Consider the following 16861-nt stretch of genomic DNA (forward strand, 5'->3'; position numbering starts at 1 on the left):
AATAAACATATTGTGTCCTAATGGCATGGTCTGATTTATGCAACATGCTAAGACTGGTTGGATTCCCACAACATGTGGAACCACAGACACCCATTTTAGTCTAGGTTAGCATAATTGTGTGGATCCAGAAAACGTTTGGAAGGGAGAGGGTTTTCTGCCCCTACCTCCAACATTCCTACCCGCATCACCAGACCAGAGGCACATCTAACTTCTGAGTTAAGGCTGTTCTCCATCAAAGCATGGCTATTGGGGGAAGAGTTCATTAGGATTAAAACCATCCTGTGCCCAGGCCCGCAACTAGGGTCTGTGTCACCTGGGGCAACCATGGATTCCGTGCCCATTTTGGCACCACCCCCAGCGCGGCGCCCAGGGCACATGCCCCACTTGCCCCCCCACCCCAGTTGTGGCCCTGCCTATGCCTGCCACCTTTTCCAGTTGAAAGGCATTGCCTTTAGAAACAAGAAAGATGATGGTTTATGCATTGTCTCTGAAGGCCTTCTAAGATATTTAGGGTTTTTGTTCTCCACATTCCTTCCTATCTGCCATTCTAATCCATTTACTCTTCAGAATTATAGGTTGTTTTAAAAAAACAAATAAATAAAAATTTCTTAGGGTGTCCTGCAGCAGGATTTCACATGGCACCAAAAGATGCTTGGAGGTCTACATTTAGCAGCTATGGATGTGAGAGTGAGGTTGTGGCTTATCTTCCAGGGGGCAGAGAGGAAAATGCGGGATGATGAACGCAAACAGTTCAGGAGGAAAGGAAAATGCTCGGACGCCAATAATAATGGTGAGTAGAAGCGGGCTAGGAGCTTCTTCGACCTGTTCAGAAAGGGGGCCTTCGTGGGTGGATACTGGGCCATGCAAAGTGGGCTGCAGGGATGGTGACTAACAGAGACGCCTGCAGGGTGTGGTCAAAAAAGTCAAGATGGCAGCTACAGTGGTCCACAGAAGCTCTACTCATTTGTATGTGTGTTGCATATAAAAAGCGGGCAGAGCTTCAACTGCTCCATCATGGCCACCATCTCGACGTTTTTGACCACGCGCTGCAGACACCCTAGTGTCTGGAAAATGAAAATCCTGCTGTTTCATATTTTTAACTGCAGAGAAGCTGCTTTCTATAAGGTCTTTGCACAACTCCAGAGTCAGGTGTGTGGACCTCTGTGGTCTCACACTGCCATCTCTTTTCAGCAACTGAGCCAATTTATTTCCAGCTCAGCTGCAGTATATCTGGGACTGCACTGAAGGCAATCTTTCTATTTGAAATACTGAAATATGTGCCTCACCCTGCCTCATAGCTCCTACGATCAAGCCACCCTCTCTTCCCCCTCTTTAGAGGCCCAGCTGCTATAGCATCATACTGAGAAGCTGTTATTTCATGGGTCTTTTAAAAGCAACAAGGGATACTGCTTGGTGGCTTTGCAGCTCCCCACTGTAGTAACTGCTCAGACCGGGACTTTGATTGCATGACATATTTTGTATTCTTCTGTTGCTCAGCTGATGGAGTTTTGATGGGCTCACAATGTTCTCTGCCTTTAAGATGGGTGGCAATGGTGATGACCATGGGTTGGCTTCCAACTTCTTTTGAGGATTGGGGACGTAGAAACAGCATCAGTGTAGAAGTATTTGCAGTCTGAAAAGACTGCTTCAGCAGTCAATTGCTTTAGAGTTGCACAGATGAACAAGGGGAATCTGCTCTCAGTCCAGCTTGCCCTGATTTGGTGCCCTCCAGATATATCAGTGCAACTCTTGTGACTCCAAGCTGCCCAAGAGACCGGCCATAGGATCCAGGTCTGCTGGGCAGTTTGCACATTCCACCTAGAATCCAGGCCAGGCTACGTCAGCCCAGTCCCAGCTGGATTTAAAGTCCTGCTTTTAAAATGCTTCTCTTTGCTTATTCTATTTTATTTATTTACTTATGAGATTTAGACCCCATAAGTAGACACATGCCCTCTGGGAACCTTACAAAACAAATCCATATTCAAAACATAATAAGTAAGATGTCAAATAAAAACAGCCATAAAAACTACGAAAGGGAAAAAAGCAAAAGAGCGGTCACCGAGATAAAAATAGCAGCTGGAACCAGTTTCAAAGGCCTCACGATTGTCCCAAGCCCACAAGGAGAGCTTGGCAAACTCTGCCTAGGGCCTGCAAGATAGCACAGAACCGGCCAGGGGAAAGGCCCTGGAGCGAAAGCCTCATTGCATGGGTACCACGGCCAGAAAAGTTGTCATTCCAGTAACCACGGGTCAGTCTTCCAAAAATGGGGAGGCCATAAAGAAACTGTAAGATGATTTGAGTTGACCATCAGGGTCATATGGGAGAAGGTGGTCCTTGGAGATCCGTGTGGCACCATCAACATGACCTCCATCTTCTGCTCACTTCTCTGCCTCCTTTTCCTTCTGGGGTTTAAGTTTGCCAAGAGTATCATCTTGGTTTCGATCTCAGTATGGTAATGAATTCTTGAAGGATCTCTTGAAATTATTGTTGCCGGAAAAGTGAGTCAGAGGTCTTCTTGCCTTTCGTGAGACAATCTGCAGGCACATCTTATCGATCTTGCATATTCCAAAAAAATTCAGATTCTCCAAGATGCAGTCTATTAAATAGTCTCAGAAGGCATTCAAATAGATGAGCTGGTGTTAGATTCAAAACTATTGCTTACTGACTTTTTTAAATAGCTTTTTTGTTATCCCTGCCTCATTGGTGAATTTATTTACCTTCACACAAAACTCTATATACCGCATATTTCACAGGACTCAGGATGGTATTTATATATACCAAGATATAAATAACTGCAGAGGACAAACATAACCAGAATTACGAGCCTATCTCTAAGGAAGGCCTATCACCATTAGCACCCATAGTCCCTGAGAAATAAAACAGTCTTCAGGGCCTTCCTAAAGGCCAAAAGGTTAGGGGCACCAATTATCTTGGCACCCAAGGATTTTTCCACTTAGAAGTAGCTCCTAAGCGACCAGCCCCAAGGCGATATTTGCAGTTCTTCTGTCTCTTCTTGCTTAATATTTTTGGTTCTAGTTTCATGTGGGGAGGGGTAGGGAGGAAGAACACCGAGTTACAAGTGAAATCATAAATTTCCATGATTTTGTAAGATGCCTCGTGGGATTATTTAGCAGCTGAAGGGCAGGGTAGAAATTAGCATTAATAAACTGAAGTGTCTAAAACTGTCATCCAGCTTTTCATGCAGAAATAGAGAGAGACAGTGAATTCATAATGTCCCCCAATGCCCAAGAGGCACATTGCTATATGGGCAATACGCCACAGCATTACTTAGGTTTAGAATTTCTTAACATAGTATTTTATTGTTATTATTATATACTGTATTTTGATTGTATCTGGCCTTAGGGCTGTAATAAATGTGTGTGTGTGTGTATATATATATATACGGAAGTGAGCTTTTCTCAAGTAGCCATTCTCCATTCATTCAGTCTGTGATTGTTTAATAAAGACAATTTTGTAACCCCAAACAAAAATAACAGTGATAACAACATAATGATAGGGAAAAGAGAAAGACACCAATATCAAATTCCTAAAACACCCTGGTGTGAATTAATCATTTGATGGTGTGAATTAATCATCTGATATAACAGGTATACAACATAAATAATAGTTTTTAAATGTTTATGTGTTAAACCTGTGACTGTGCTGGCTTTCAAAGCAGTGGTAATTTATCCATTAAAAATATTTTTTATAAAACTCCCCTCTTAAGTGTATGTGTGTGTGTGTGTTTGGGTGTGCATAACCTGATGCCCTTCAAATGTATTGGACTACAACTCCCATCATCATTGATCAGGTTGCCCATCCCAGAAATCTTCTCCGCATGGCTGGCTGGGGAATTCTGGGAGTTGAAGTCCACACCTCTTAAAGTTGCCAAGGTTGAGAAACACTGGTCTAGAATAAGTTGCAGGGTGAAAACATAACTTTCTCTTTTATCTTTCAGGTTTGAAAAGCTGTTTAGTTTCAGGCTTTCGCAGCAATGAAATCACTTACCTCAAGCCTCAAACTGACTTGGAAACCCAGCCGGTCTTGTTTATCCCAAACGTTCATTTTTCAAACCTCCAAAGATGTGGAACGGTAAGACTCCTCTTTTGGCACCGCAGCTCTGTGAAAGAGCCTCTGGAGTTCTGTTACGGGAACATGGACTTCAGAATGGATCCATGCTTTGATATGGTTGGGTTGGGATGAAGCCACCAAGGGTGGTCTGCAATGAGAGGATGCACTCTTAGATGTGGTCAAGAGTCAGTGGCTGTCCTGAAAGAAAAGGAATCCTCCTTGTAGGATTATCTTGCTATGTTACATCTCAGCATAAGCTAGTGTTTCCTTCTCTCTAGCTAAAAAGTTAGTAGTCTTTGTTGTATATCTGATAGGTAGACTCATTTAATGGTTTAAACAATGGTGACTAAATATGTAGAACTAGGGACAATGTGTTCTTGCAGCGTGCTTACCCAGGTCAGTCATAAAGCTAACAGCTTGGTTTGCATTGCCTGTGTCCTAACAGTCAGAAATCACGCTGAGACGAGGAGTAGGTCTCTAGTGTTTATTGCTGCTACATTAGACAGAAAAGCCTAACAAACTGAAGAAGCGTGGGAAAAACCCAGACAGATAAACCCCAAAAGTCAAGGCGGGCCTGATCTGTGTCTCTTTGAATGGCTGCTCAACTCCTCAGTACTACGCATGCGTTTTCCCCCCTGGATAGGGGCCCCCTCCTGCTCGCCATCCGTACTCATGACAGCCTGGTTATTTTAATGTATTCGTTTGGTTTGTTGTGTTAGATTGTATGAACCCAGCCCATTTGATTAGTACATGGTTGAATGTATCATGCAAACCCAAGAAAATGGATTATTAATGACCACGTTAAGCATGTTGTGCGAACATCCAATTAATTGGTCAGCAAAGCAATCATATGAGGCTCTGCTCCTGGAAGGAACACATTCTGTGCGGGTGAAACATGATTTGGGCCCCTTACCTAATCTTCCTTAGGAAAAAGGAGGAGCAAAGGAGAGCAGTAAGGTGTGTAAACATGTGTAATTAGTTGTGTGTGACTAATCTAAAGAGGCATGTGGACAGATGCAAAACAACCAACCTCTGATCCAGCAAGCTGTTTAGGAAAGAGGATATTTTGGGTGGGTTCTCCATGGAAGCTACCTCTGAACCCTTGGAGAAAAAGCAGGCTCTGAATCTAACAAACAAATAAAGCTGTGCAATGGTAGGGGGCAGGCATTAAAATGGCTGTTCATCTTTGCCTAAAACATCTCCTTCCCTCTTAACAGGTATTACCCACTGCTGGTGTTCCACACGATTCTAGCAGGTGTGTAATAGATTTCCTTCGTGTGGGGTGGGGGGAGGTCAGCTAGCTGAAATACTTTCAGATACGGAGACCAGAAATGTGTTGTTTCCCCGTATTTGTTGTCTTTATAGCCCATGGAAACTCAGGGCCAGATATTTAAGTCCTTGATCCAGGCATGGATTTACATTCAGACCTCCAGCTCTCTGGGCCCTGAAACTCTGGCTGTTGCTCATTGGGTGTCCTTCAGTCAGTCAGCCACTGTCTTGGTTGAGCTTCCAAGTAGGGCAATGTTTCCCAACCTTGGCCACTTCAAGATGTGTGGACTTCAACTCCCAGGATTCCCCAGCCAGCATAGCTGGCTGGGGAATCCTGGGAGTTGAAGTCCACACATCTTGAAGTGGCCAAGGTTGGGAAACACTGATGTAAGGGAATAGTCAATGATTTCCAGCAGAGGGTCCCTCACTGTCTGCACTCTCAAATGACGGGAGGACACTTCAAATGAGTAGTAGAGAGAACAGTCCATCAACATTTACATCAGCATAACAGCCGGGGGAAGTCCTTTCCTCATACATCTTTTTTCTCTTCTCTTTACTATATATTCTTTCTTTTTCTTTTTTCTATATTTTGCTTAGTTTGTATTAGTTTTTTATCTTTGCAATTGTAAACTTTAATAAAAGTATTGTAAAAAAAAAAAAAAAAACAAGGAAGTGCCAGACGGCTTACAATGCAAGATCATCAAATAAAAATTAGAAATAATCGTAAAAAAACAAAAAAAAGCGTAACAGCCCTACTCAAATGAAAATGAAATAAAATGGTTTTTAAGGACAAAGCTTTGTTTGTCTGTCCATCCGTCCGTCCGTCCATCTTCTTTTTGTTCTCTAATTTACCCATCAAGTGGATTTGGCTGAAAAGAGTGACTAAATCCCTTGAGCTCGAGGACTGAGGGGGGTCTTGAACCTGAGTCTTCCCAGTCTATAACCCACTCTTTAACTGCTACACAATGTAGATTCTGTTACGGACGTCTGATCTATTTGGGAAGGTCGCTTTTGTTTTTGCAGATTAGTGACCACCATTGGATGTTCTGATCTCCTCTTTTCTTCTACCTCAGCTTGCCCTTAAAGCGGAGCTGCCCTTCCTTCCCAGATGAATTTGACCCCATAGCTGCAAAACAAGTTAAAGAAGAAGACCCCCAGCGAGGTAACTTGAAGTTGCAGATGTCTTCCTCTGCCTTCCCGGGGGTCCCACGGCCCAAGAGGAAGCAAGAAAGCAGCAGGTGCTGAGGGCACGTCCTCCTGTCTGCTAACCACAGCACTAATATGCCTCGATGGTAGTTTTTTATGCCGAGTCCTTGTGACCTTGCCTTCTTCTTGTCCTTGTCTTACAGCCTAGACAACTTAAAGTTGTGTTTAGTTGTTTAGTTATAGGTGTTTTATCTCTATTTCTACAGTGGACATGATCTAGGATGCTTCCTCAGTGACGGTCAGGGCTGGGATGTGCTCAGCTGCTTTTGGCCACTTTAGGCTGCTCTGGGTATGCCCTTTTGGTTACTGGGCATGGCCCTCCATGACTATTTTGGCTTTGCACAAGAGGCTGGGCAAAGTGGTTCCACTGAGGCAGCTGCTTGCATATTGTCTGACTGGAGTTTTATGTAGTACTTTTATCTGGGCTCTTTATATAAACGGGTTTAGTGCCGTTTCAAAAAAGCACTAGATCTGTTTTTGAAACATGGGTTTACCCTATGCTGCCCAAAAGGTCAACTTAAACCTGGAAAGAAAACTGGCAGGTTGCAGACTTGGAGAACACTGTGCCTGCCACCTGTCAGTCTGGCAACTTGAAGGTGGCTAAACCTGACATTCAAGGGTCCTGCCCACCCATGCTCATCCCGCCTCACCAAAAGTTGAGGAGAGCAATTGGGGGTTTCTTTTCCACTGGTAGGTGATATTCAGGGGGAAGGAAATGAAGGCCAAGGAACCCATCAATCGCTTCCCTTAATTTGTCCTGCATTAAGACAGCATGGCCTCACCTGCCTGCCTTTTTTCTGAAGCAGAACAGGGACTGGCATTGAGGGCAGTGCAGTTTATGCCAGGGTTCTTCTCTGCTGGCTCCTGGACTAGAAAAGACCACTTTAATGTTGCCCTGTGGCTGTACCCAGAGAAGTAGAGAAGCATGGAGTGTGTGGGATGAGGCCGCAAGGAATGCAAAAAGAGCTCCTAAGGACGGGAACGTTGGGCCTCAAAGCAGAGACCAAGAATGGTGGTTTGGGAGATTCTCCAAGGGAAGGAGAGAAGAGGGGCTGCCGTCTTCTCCATCTGCAGGTGGCCTTGATCGTTGTCTCTTGTGTCATTCAGTTCTACTCTATGTCCGACGGGAATCAGAGGAAGTCTTTGACGCCCTCATGCTGAAGACCCCTGATCTCAAAGGCTTGAGAAATGCGGTGAGTTTCTCTCCTCGGTCATCCTGTGTCATGGAGGTTGCTACATTGGGAAGAGGTGCTAAAGACATCTAGGCCAGAAAAGGGGAAAACAGCAGACCTTCACGAAAGGGAGGACAACTTGAGTTGAACAGCCTCCCATCGCAGATGTTCATCCCCGCCTCAGTTTCTTTACCCTATTTTAATTAAATTAAAAAACTTACCTAGAATTTTGCTTAAATAATGGGGGGAAACAGTTATTTGATGTATGAAGATATGGATTCTCCTAATCAATATTACATTTTTCTCTTCCTCTCTCATGTTATGGTGCTGATAAAATAACAAAGCAATTTGAGGATGCTGCATTTTAATGCCTTCTCTAAATGTTTGTTTTGGATTATAACTAGCCCATTGGCAGCCTGGCCTGGCCAACAGAGGCCATTTCACATTAAGCTAGAGTTTGCTAAACGATGGTTTATGGAAAAAGCCACAATCAGCTTGTGAAGCAGTTGGTTGGATTTGCCCAAGGTGCTTGGTCATGAATGGTGGTTTGTGAGCCTCGGTGCCTGTGTTCATACATTGCACTCTTCTAAGCCAAACAGACCACATTATGGATTAGCATGACGTCTGAACCTGGTGAATATATACAATAGGGATAAAAAGAGTTAAAACACCAGAATGTTCCTGCTTTTTAGTTTCTGTGAAGGTTTTTGCTTGTTTCACCATCAAAGACACCGTGTCTAATTTGGTTCCCAGGCTTATGTTTCTAGAGAAAATTGTTTTGTTCTTTCTCTTTCTCTTCACATTTTGCCTCTTTTCGCTTGGGCTGGCTGGAAATTCTCCCCCACTCTACCGCCATGCACTTTTACTCAATGTTTAAAGAGCACACAATGCTTGAGCATATTTCTGTGATGTTTATCAGCACCATTGCTGATAACCCTCGGTTTGGCTTTGCCGAGGCGGGGAATGGAGCAAACAATCTCCTGAAATGATCTGATAGCCATATTTATGGCTTTGCTTTGTATGTGTGTGTGTGTGTGTGTGCGTGTACTGGTTTTGCACACTTTCAGATTGGAAAAGAACAAATAGCACATTGGAACAAAATGTCTTTTTCTGAAATTGCCTCCTTGCTAGTTTTCCACGTTAAAATGGTTTATCTGCTTACAGAAATGAGGCTGTTGTTCTCCCACAAAAGTGATGGCTGAGAAGTAAGAATCACGGACATAGCCAAGTCCACATACTCTTCTGGGGAAGGGAATTAGGAGACCAGGTTTAAAATTTGCCCAAAAATTATCATTTATTTTAGGCTGGTTCTCAGACTGTGTGATGCTAAATCATCATTTGTTTGCTTTTGGCTTAGGACAATTTGTGAATCTTGGCTTTGTGGCTTACTCAGCAAATAATGACGAAAGCAAACAGCCACTGAGCTTGACTTGTGAACCATATTTGAGTACTGAAAGAGCTTCACGCCAAATTGTTCCAAAGGTTTTCCTAAGGTACAAAATCATAGGGGCATGGAAGGGGAGGAGTCAAAAAAAGTCAAGATGGTGGCTACAATTGTGTAATCTATTGCAGCCACCATCTTGGCTTTTTTGATCCTCCCCCACCTCCATGGACATCTTATGTTGCAGGGGAAGGTTAAAGCCAGAGTTTCAAGAGGGAGGGCTAAAAGTGAGAAACAGAGCTTAGCCTAATCCAACAGAATTCATTCCTAGAATGGGATTTGAACAGGGTTTTCCTGGATCTCATTCTGTTTACCAGCTGAGTATGTTAGTTCTCAGCCCTCAGTTGTTGGTTTTTGACATGGGAGTCTCTCTGGAATGACTATAATCTTAGCTGGTTTATTATCAGAATTTAGTGAAAAGAATGGTGAAGTATGACATGTGCTGCAGTGCCAACAGTGAGTTTCCGTAAGCCCAGGCATCCCACTCATCCGAATATGTATAGACTTTTCTGTTTTTCATATTCCAGATTTCAGAAAAATACGGCCTGCCGGAAGAAAGCATCTATAAAGTCTATAAAAAGTGCAAACGAGGGTAAGTGATGGTCCATTCCCCCTGCACCTTGTATGACATTCCTGATTCCTGGACATGCCATGGGTGCTGTGCTAGCAAATAGGCAGGAAAATGCCTGCATGAGAGGAAGCAGGATTTGGAAGTGGATAGAACTGTTGGCCAACTTTCAGCAGCCTGGGGAAAGAATACTCTCAAATTATTTAATGACCATTTGGAAGAAATTCTGCATGACTTCTGTTAAGAGCATCCAGAATCTTGCTGGATCCAACCAAAGGCTTATCTGGCTGAGCATCCCAGGAAGGCGACCATCCCTTTCTCCTTGCTGTGGCCCAGCAGGTCTTCTTTAGAGACTCCCTCTGATTCTGGAGATCGTTGTCTTGTAATTTAATGATATTCCTGGTTGTGGATCTGGAAAGCTAAAGCTTTGTGCCTCTGTGTGAACATAAAGCTTGAGATGGGAACTCCACGATTAGCCGTGTTCTTTGGCTGAAGAGATGGAAGCTGCTTGCTGGTGGGTTTCAGGGCTCTTCCCCAGTGTCATTGCATTGATGGGAGCTGAAATGATCCATAGAGAGAGGAAAAGCAGGGACAGTGTAGAGATTGGTCCATTTCCTCTGCTGATTTTAGCAAAAGTGAAGCCTGTTCAGAGATCCAACCATGTCTAGCCTGGTCTTCAGAAGCCCTTCTCACTTTGCTCAACAAGCAGACTTCCCCCGCTGACTAGTGTTCCCACATGGTACCCATGTGCTATGCAGCCAGAATGAAGCAGCCAGAATGAAGTCCCTAACACCGCATCCCTGTCAGCCTTCTCAGGTAAACCAGACAGGAAACATGTCTAGATGAGCTGATTCTACTTTATTGTAAGGCTACATTAACAGAATTCATTTATTTGTCATATTTCTTTACCACCCATCTTGTATTATAATGACTCTAGAATCTTGCAAGTCTGAAAATTCAAACCTCCCACCCTCCCTATTTACTGCCTGAGTATTTAGGGTGGGTCCTTCCTAAGTTACTTTCTCTGGCCGTTACTCTGTTGCGGGTTCCTTCCTCTTTTATCTGATCATTTCCTAGGCGGCATCTCTTCCCCACCCCACCCCCAACTCCAAGGTCACCCTCACATTCCATCACAATCCCCAACTATTCAGTGATATAACATGCTTCCTGAAGTCAATTTCTGGCAAAAACCCTGGTGAAATCTGATTATGAAATGGCATGAGAAAGGAGGAGATTCCCTCCTGAAATGCCCAGGGGAGCCATGGGTAACTGTGGAGTTGTGGCATGTGTCCGCTAGATTTTTTTGTCCTTACACTTCCCCACAAGGGGAACAACATAGTAGAAGGAAAGTGGCTTTTGGTTATTCACCCTCTGGAATGAAGTTTGTAATCCCAGCAGCCTTGGGCTATTTGCCTTTTGATTATCTAACCTACTTCATAAATTCTGAAACTGCTCTATAAATCAGATATCAACATGACATGAGGATAGGCATGTGGTCCAGGAATGGACAGAAGGACAAGTACAGTATATTATGAACAAGCTGCATAGGTTGGGTTCACTCACTACCACAAGGTCATCATGTGGTTGTTGGGTTGTGACTTAGGGTAATGTGTGAATGTAGCCAATGGTGGCTTAATTGAGTGGAGCTATGCCATGTGTAAGACAAGGCTTAGGTTACAGCACCAAATTAGGAGATCCATGGTAATATCCACACCAAACATGGAAATTCTCTGGTCAACTTTGAGCCTGCTACCCTCTCTCACCCTAGCCTATTTACAGGGATATTGTGAAGATAACATTGGAAGGAGAGTCTTTTACCTTCAGCTCCTGGATGAAAAACAGCTTATAAATGCAAGAGAGAGAGAGGGAGAGAGTCATTTATTGTCCTAACTAAGATGGGAAGTCATTTTATTCCCACTTAGATTACCTTAACCAACCTGACACTCTCCACAATGGGAGCTGAAGTCCAACCCATCTGGACGTGTCAGGTTGGGGGACAGCTGGTCTTGGCCATGAGAGCTGAAGCCTTTAGAAAAGGCCAAGGCGAAGATTCTGGTTCCATGATCTGGTTCTAGTTGGCTTCTTCATACTGTGTCTTTTATTTTTAAAACATGATGTTGTCCTGTGGAAAGAAAGAAATGTGTGTGGTGTGTATGTGTACATAGTACATGGGATGGTCTGGGGAATTTAATGGATATGTTGTTATCTCCCAAAGCAATGGCCTGAGGTCACCATAGTTCGGGTTTATCTCTCCCATCAGGGCACCATTGTTTGTTTCTCAAAGCCAGCAGGATTTGGACTTAGAGTGGCAGATGATACTGGAATAGAGCAGTCTTGGAAGGAAAGTCTGTACTGGATTCCACTGATGGGACTAGTTTAGATACTACTGGTTGGAGGTGCTATCATTTCAGCAAGGGCAGCTGAGGCTTGGCTATATAGCCAGAGTGAGCAGAGGACTTCAGTATTACAGCAACTATCTCTCTAAACCCAAGATTGACACGATTCTGGTGAAGGTTGATAGGCAGAATGATGCAAGTTGGGTCAAAAATCCAAGCTTCATTGATGCAGCAGTGCAGTGATTCTCAACCTTGGCAACTTGAAGATGTGTGGACCTCGACTCCCAGAATTCCCCAGCTAGCATGGCTGGCTGGGGAATTCTGGGAGTCGAGGTCCACACATCTTCAGGTTGCCACGGTTGAGAGACACTGCAGCAATGGGATGTGAGCTGAAGTGCTGGATTAGGAACAGGATCTTGGAATCATGGCAGAGAACTCCAGGAATATGTCAACACAATGTACAGCTGCCGTCATAAGCAGCAAATTCCATGCCTGGAATTTTTAGGACTGGAACATAAAACACAGGCTGCCAAATCTGGTTTGGGACTGATGGAAGTTGAGGCCCGAAGTTTGCAGAGGGCACCAATAGTCTACCGTGGTTGTAAGTGGCACCTCCAGCAAATAAAACTTAAGAATACAGGCTGCTTGCTGAAGGACCCAGTTCATAGTCGAGCCAAGCCATCTCTTGCCAAGTACCTTCCACTTGCCTAAGAACTGAGCAACCATTTAAGAATCTTTCACATTCCACTTTGCAGCCGAGTCTGAGGGATACAAAAGCAGTGCAGCAGGGGTGGGTGGTAGATCACCGCTAATCTTTGTTTCCCCTCCTCTTTCCTCCACCTCCCAATTTGGTCAGACAAAGAATGTATTTGGCAGGGGGTGGTCCACCTGTCCTTCCCCTAATCTTGTTGTGTCTGGAGAACTGCAGTTTTTTAGCCCAGCACAGATACTGGAGATTTTGTTCTTACTTCTAGCAAGCCTATAAAACCCCAGCCCCTCTTGGGGCTTCTGTTTTTCAGTAGGATGCTGCTCCAGATGGCTTTGTCCCTGGATCTCTGATTGCCCAAAAGGAATTGCAGCAAAAGCAGTAGAGTTGGCAGCTTAAAAGACCAGCCAGTTTAGGGCTCTTTCTCACTTGCCCCTATGATGCGACAAACATGTCCTGGTAACTACCTTTTTTCCCCACATCCTCAATTTGTTGCTTTCATCTCATCCCCAGTTGAAACTCCTATAGAACCACAGAGTATAAGGGTTGGAGGTCATCCTGTCCAAGTGCAGAAATTCATTACGGGTAGTCCTTGACTTACGATCACAATTGGGACTGAAATGTCCATTGCTAAGCAAGGCAGTTTTAAGTGAGTCACACCCAATTTTACAACCTTTTTTCCCATAGTCATTAAGTGAATCATCACAGTCGATAAGCAAATCACCATGGTCATTAAGCAAATCTGGCCTGCCCCATTGACTTTGCTTGTCAGAAGCCAGCTGGGAAGGCTGCAGATGGTGATCACAGGACCCTGGAACACTGCAACCATCGTAAGTGCGAGCCAGTCACCAAGCGTCTGAATTTTGATCATGTGACTGTGGGTCGTAAGTGCAAGGACCAGTCATAAGTCACTTTTTTCAGTGCCGTCATAACTTCGAATAGTCACTAAACAAATGGTCATAAGTTGAGGACTACCTATACTGCAGCATCCTTAACAAATGTCCATCCGGATTCTTTTTCAACACCTCAAGCCAAGGAAAACCCACCATTTCTCAAGGCAGCCTGCTCCATTCTTGAACAGCCCTTATCACAGGGCTGCATTTCTTAAGGTTTTTACTCCTTTTATTATTTTTGAGGATTCATACACAAGTGCCACAATGGTCCCACTGACCAATTAATGCTCCTGAGACCAGTATCATGCCCTGCAACTCAAGTGTCTGTGTATGCAACGCATCACAGTCGCTTACATCCCTGTCGGCCCTCCAAGGTAGGGTAGATCAAGAAACAGACAACGCAAGGATTCCAGGAATGCGCCTTGGTTGTTGTGGGTTCTGTTAAGAGACTTTTGAAAGCCTCTCCAAAACCTTCACTGCCCCCTTTTTAAGGACAGCAAGGCCAAGGCAGGGCTGTTCTGAGTCTCTTTCTCACACTGTCTACTATCTTGGGGCTGAGCAACCATGTCACCTCTCAAGGCCAAGGCTAAATTCCTCTACCATCACCCTTGTCGCAATAGGGCACCATCCTGTCTAGTCCTTTCCAGCTTCGGCAGCACCAGGAGCCATGGGGATGACTGCTGTTAAAATGCATGAGCCAACCACAACTGTGTGTTCTCCTTGGCCACCCACGACTTCTTCCAGGGGCTGCCAGTCACAAGATCAGAGGGGGATTTCCTGGTCCCTTGCTGCCAGCAGTGCCATTCCCTTAATTGCTTCCTCACACTTGGATCCACTAGACCCCTCTGTGTCTCTCAATGCCTTTAGGCTATTTCTGAACATGGGGTTAGGGCTTTGTCGGAAGAGTGCTAGATCCATGCTCAGAAATAGCCCAACTGACGGGCAACAGGCTGTAAGGAGCCTTGAGAGACCTCCTTCCCACTTTACCCCATGCCCCTTTGGTGCCACCCAGCAGTCCGAGTATGTGACCGACAGAAGGCTAAACCTGATGTTCTAAGCATTTCACTCCACCCTGCCTCACCCCACGTTAAAGACTGTGATTGATGCCCGGCAGGTGACATTTAGTGGGAGGGGAAACAAAGCCAAGAAGATCCGCCAATCCTGTTCCTCAACGTGGTCTGCAATAAATAAGTAAGGAGAAGCTCTTTTGGCTGTTGGCAGCCTCGTTGCTGTGGCAGAACACATCTTGGCAGTGAGAGCAGCACAATTTTACGCAGGCATAATTTACTGCCAGCTTGAGGCTGGGTGGATGTTACGTCAACATGGCGTCTGAAGGTGAGTTTCTGGTAGCCTGGGCTTCCATTCCTGAGAGTCATTACAGAATCTGGTGCATGAAGCATTATTCTAACAACTGGGGATCTCATGGTGTAATTCAATGTTTCTCAACCTTAGCAACTTTAAGGCGCGTGGACTTCAACTCCCAGAATTCATTGGTTTAATTAAACAAGACTCCACTAATAATCCCAGTAAAACAGGCGCTAACATGGCACAAAAACATACGTAGCTGAAAATGAGCTGGAAAATTCTTGCTCGGCCTTGCATAGCATCTCGTAGCTGGTACCTGGAAGTCGCTGATGAGCCGTGCCAGTGCGGGCCTTATAGTTACTATTTTTTAAAACAACACTGCACTTTCCAGAAAGCCTGCTATAATGATAAATTCCAGCAAAACGACCCAGCCATAAGCAGCATTTCGCCCCTCCAATTCAGAACTTCTTTAGCTTTCAACTTCCTTCTCCTTCAGAGCCCATGTGCCGTCCCTCGCTGCAAGAACATGCTTCATGCACTCTTTATGTGAAGTGTCAAATTCTTGCTTCCGTGGGTTCCAACAGTGACTGGCGAATTATTGAGGAAGTCTTTGTTGGTTTTCTATCGTTCAACTAAGCGACGTAGCAACGTTAGAATGAATTTACGCATACCTCCGATATCTGTATACTGTACATGCTTTTTTTGGCTAAATACTTTTTAAGTTAACGCTTTGAACTCACCCATCATAATAAGCCATAATATGGGCTGTTTGCTTAGTGTTGGTAACCAGTGATTTCTAGCTTAGAGTGATAAGTGAGTTCAGCCCACTCTAATGTGTTCAGCAAAACATACAGCATCCAGGCCTTCTGGTGCGTAAGCCATGATTTATAACTGCTTTCTGATTCCTGGTGTATTTGTCTGCTCACTTTACCTTCTCTGCTAGTGGAAAAGCTGAGCACAAGCAATGGGTCACACTCACAATTGCCCTGCTTGCAAAAGATCAGCCAGCTTCCTGGAATTCTGTGCTGTTGTTGTCTGCAGAGGCAATTCCTGGCCGTCATCTTGTTAGCACCTGCACATCAAGTGTAGCCTTACTGCATGTAGTCCTCATTTAGTGACCACAATTGGGACTGGCAGCTTGGTTGTTAAGCGAATCAGCCACTAAGTGAAACTATGACTGTGCTTATGATCTTGCTTCAGCTTTCCTTTGCTTTACAGACCTGTGAAGGTCATAAATGCAAGGATTGATCATAGCTACTTTTTCATCACCGTCGTAACTGTGAATGGTTGCTCAACAAGGCAGTTGCTAAACGAGGACTACCTGTACTAGAAAGGAAGCGACTACCCTGCCTTGCCTCTTAAAAACAAATATTTGCAAAATCCTGGTGGGAACCCTTTTGTCCTCCTCCTTGTCTTGAATATAAGGTCGGCCTCCTCTTCTAAACAGCCCTCCAGCTTTGCGGGGGGGGGGGGCAGGTTTCATTCCATGGGAGCCAGCTTGCAAAGGGTTTCCAGAATGGCGTCAGAAAAAAAAGCCGTGCCTCTGAATCGCCCCAGGTACTCCACCAAACCGCAGCTCATCTCCCCCAGCCTGTCTCTATGCAAGCGCCAAGCGTTCTCTTCCCCATTTTTCCTGGAGCCCTCGCGGGGAAGGAGATGCAGTCAAGCAGCCCAGGTTCTTCCCCTCCACTCCTCCCCATTGATGCCTGGCAGATGAGCTCATGTTTGCCTTGGCCCACATCCAGGGCCTGGGCTTAAAAGACCGAGAGGTAGCCAAGTTCAGGATCGTGAGAGAGTGTGCCTGGGGCTGGGGCTTTGAAAGGGGCCTTTGGAAGAATGGAGGGCTGGCTGGGGAAGGGGGGCCCTCTTTTGAGAGGGTAGCCCAGCCTTCCTA

General features: G+C 44.9%; 1 protein-coding gene across 1 annotated transcript in view; it reads left to right on the forward strand.

Annotated features, from left to right (window-relative positions):
• The window catches only part of GRHL3 (grainyhead like transcription factor 3), a 49109-nt gene that overhangs the window by 28358 nt on the left and 3890 nt on the right, over positions 1-16861 (forward strand). Inside the window, exons 10-15 of the mRNA XM_063312560.1 lie at positions 712-790; positions 3959-4092; positions 5289-5326; positions 6414-6502; positions 7654-7739; positions 9687-9751. Coding sequence (XP_063168630.1) covers positions 712-790; positions 3959-4092; positions 5289-5326; positions 6414-6502; positions 7654-7739; positions 9687-9751 — 491 coding nt within the window. The remainder of the gene's footprint in view (positions 1-711; positions 791-3958; positions 4093-5288; positions 5327-6413; positions 6503-7653; positions 7740-9686; positions 9752-16861) is intronic.

Source organism: Candoia aspera, chromosome 10 (assembly GCF_035149785.1).
Source record: "Candoia aspera isolate rCanAsp1 chromosome 10, rCanAsp1.hap2, whole genome shotgun sequence".
NCBI lineage: Eukaryota > Metazoa > Chordata > Lepidosauria > Squamata > Boidae > Candoia > Candoia aspera.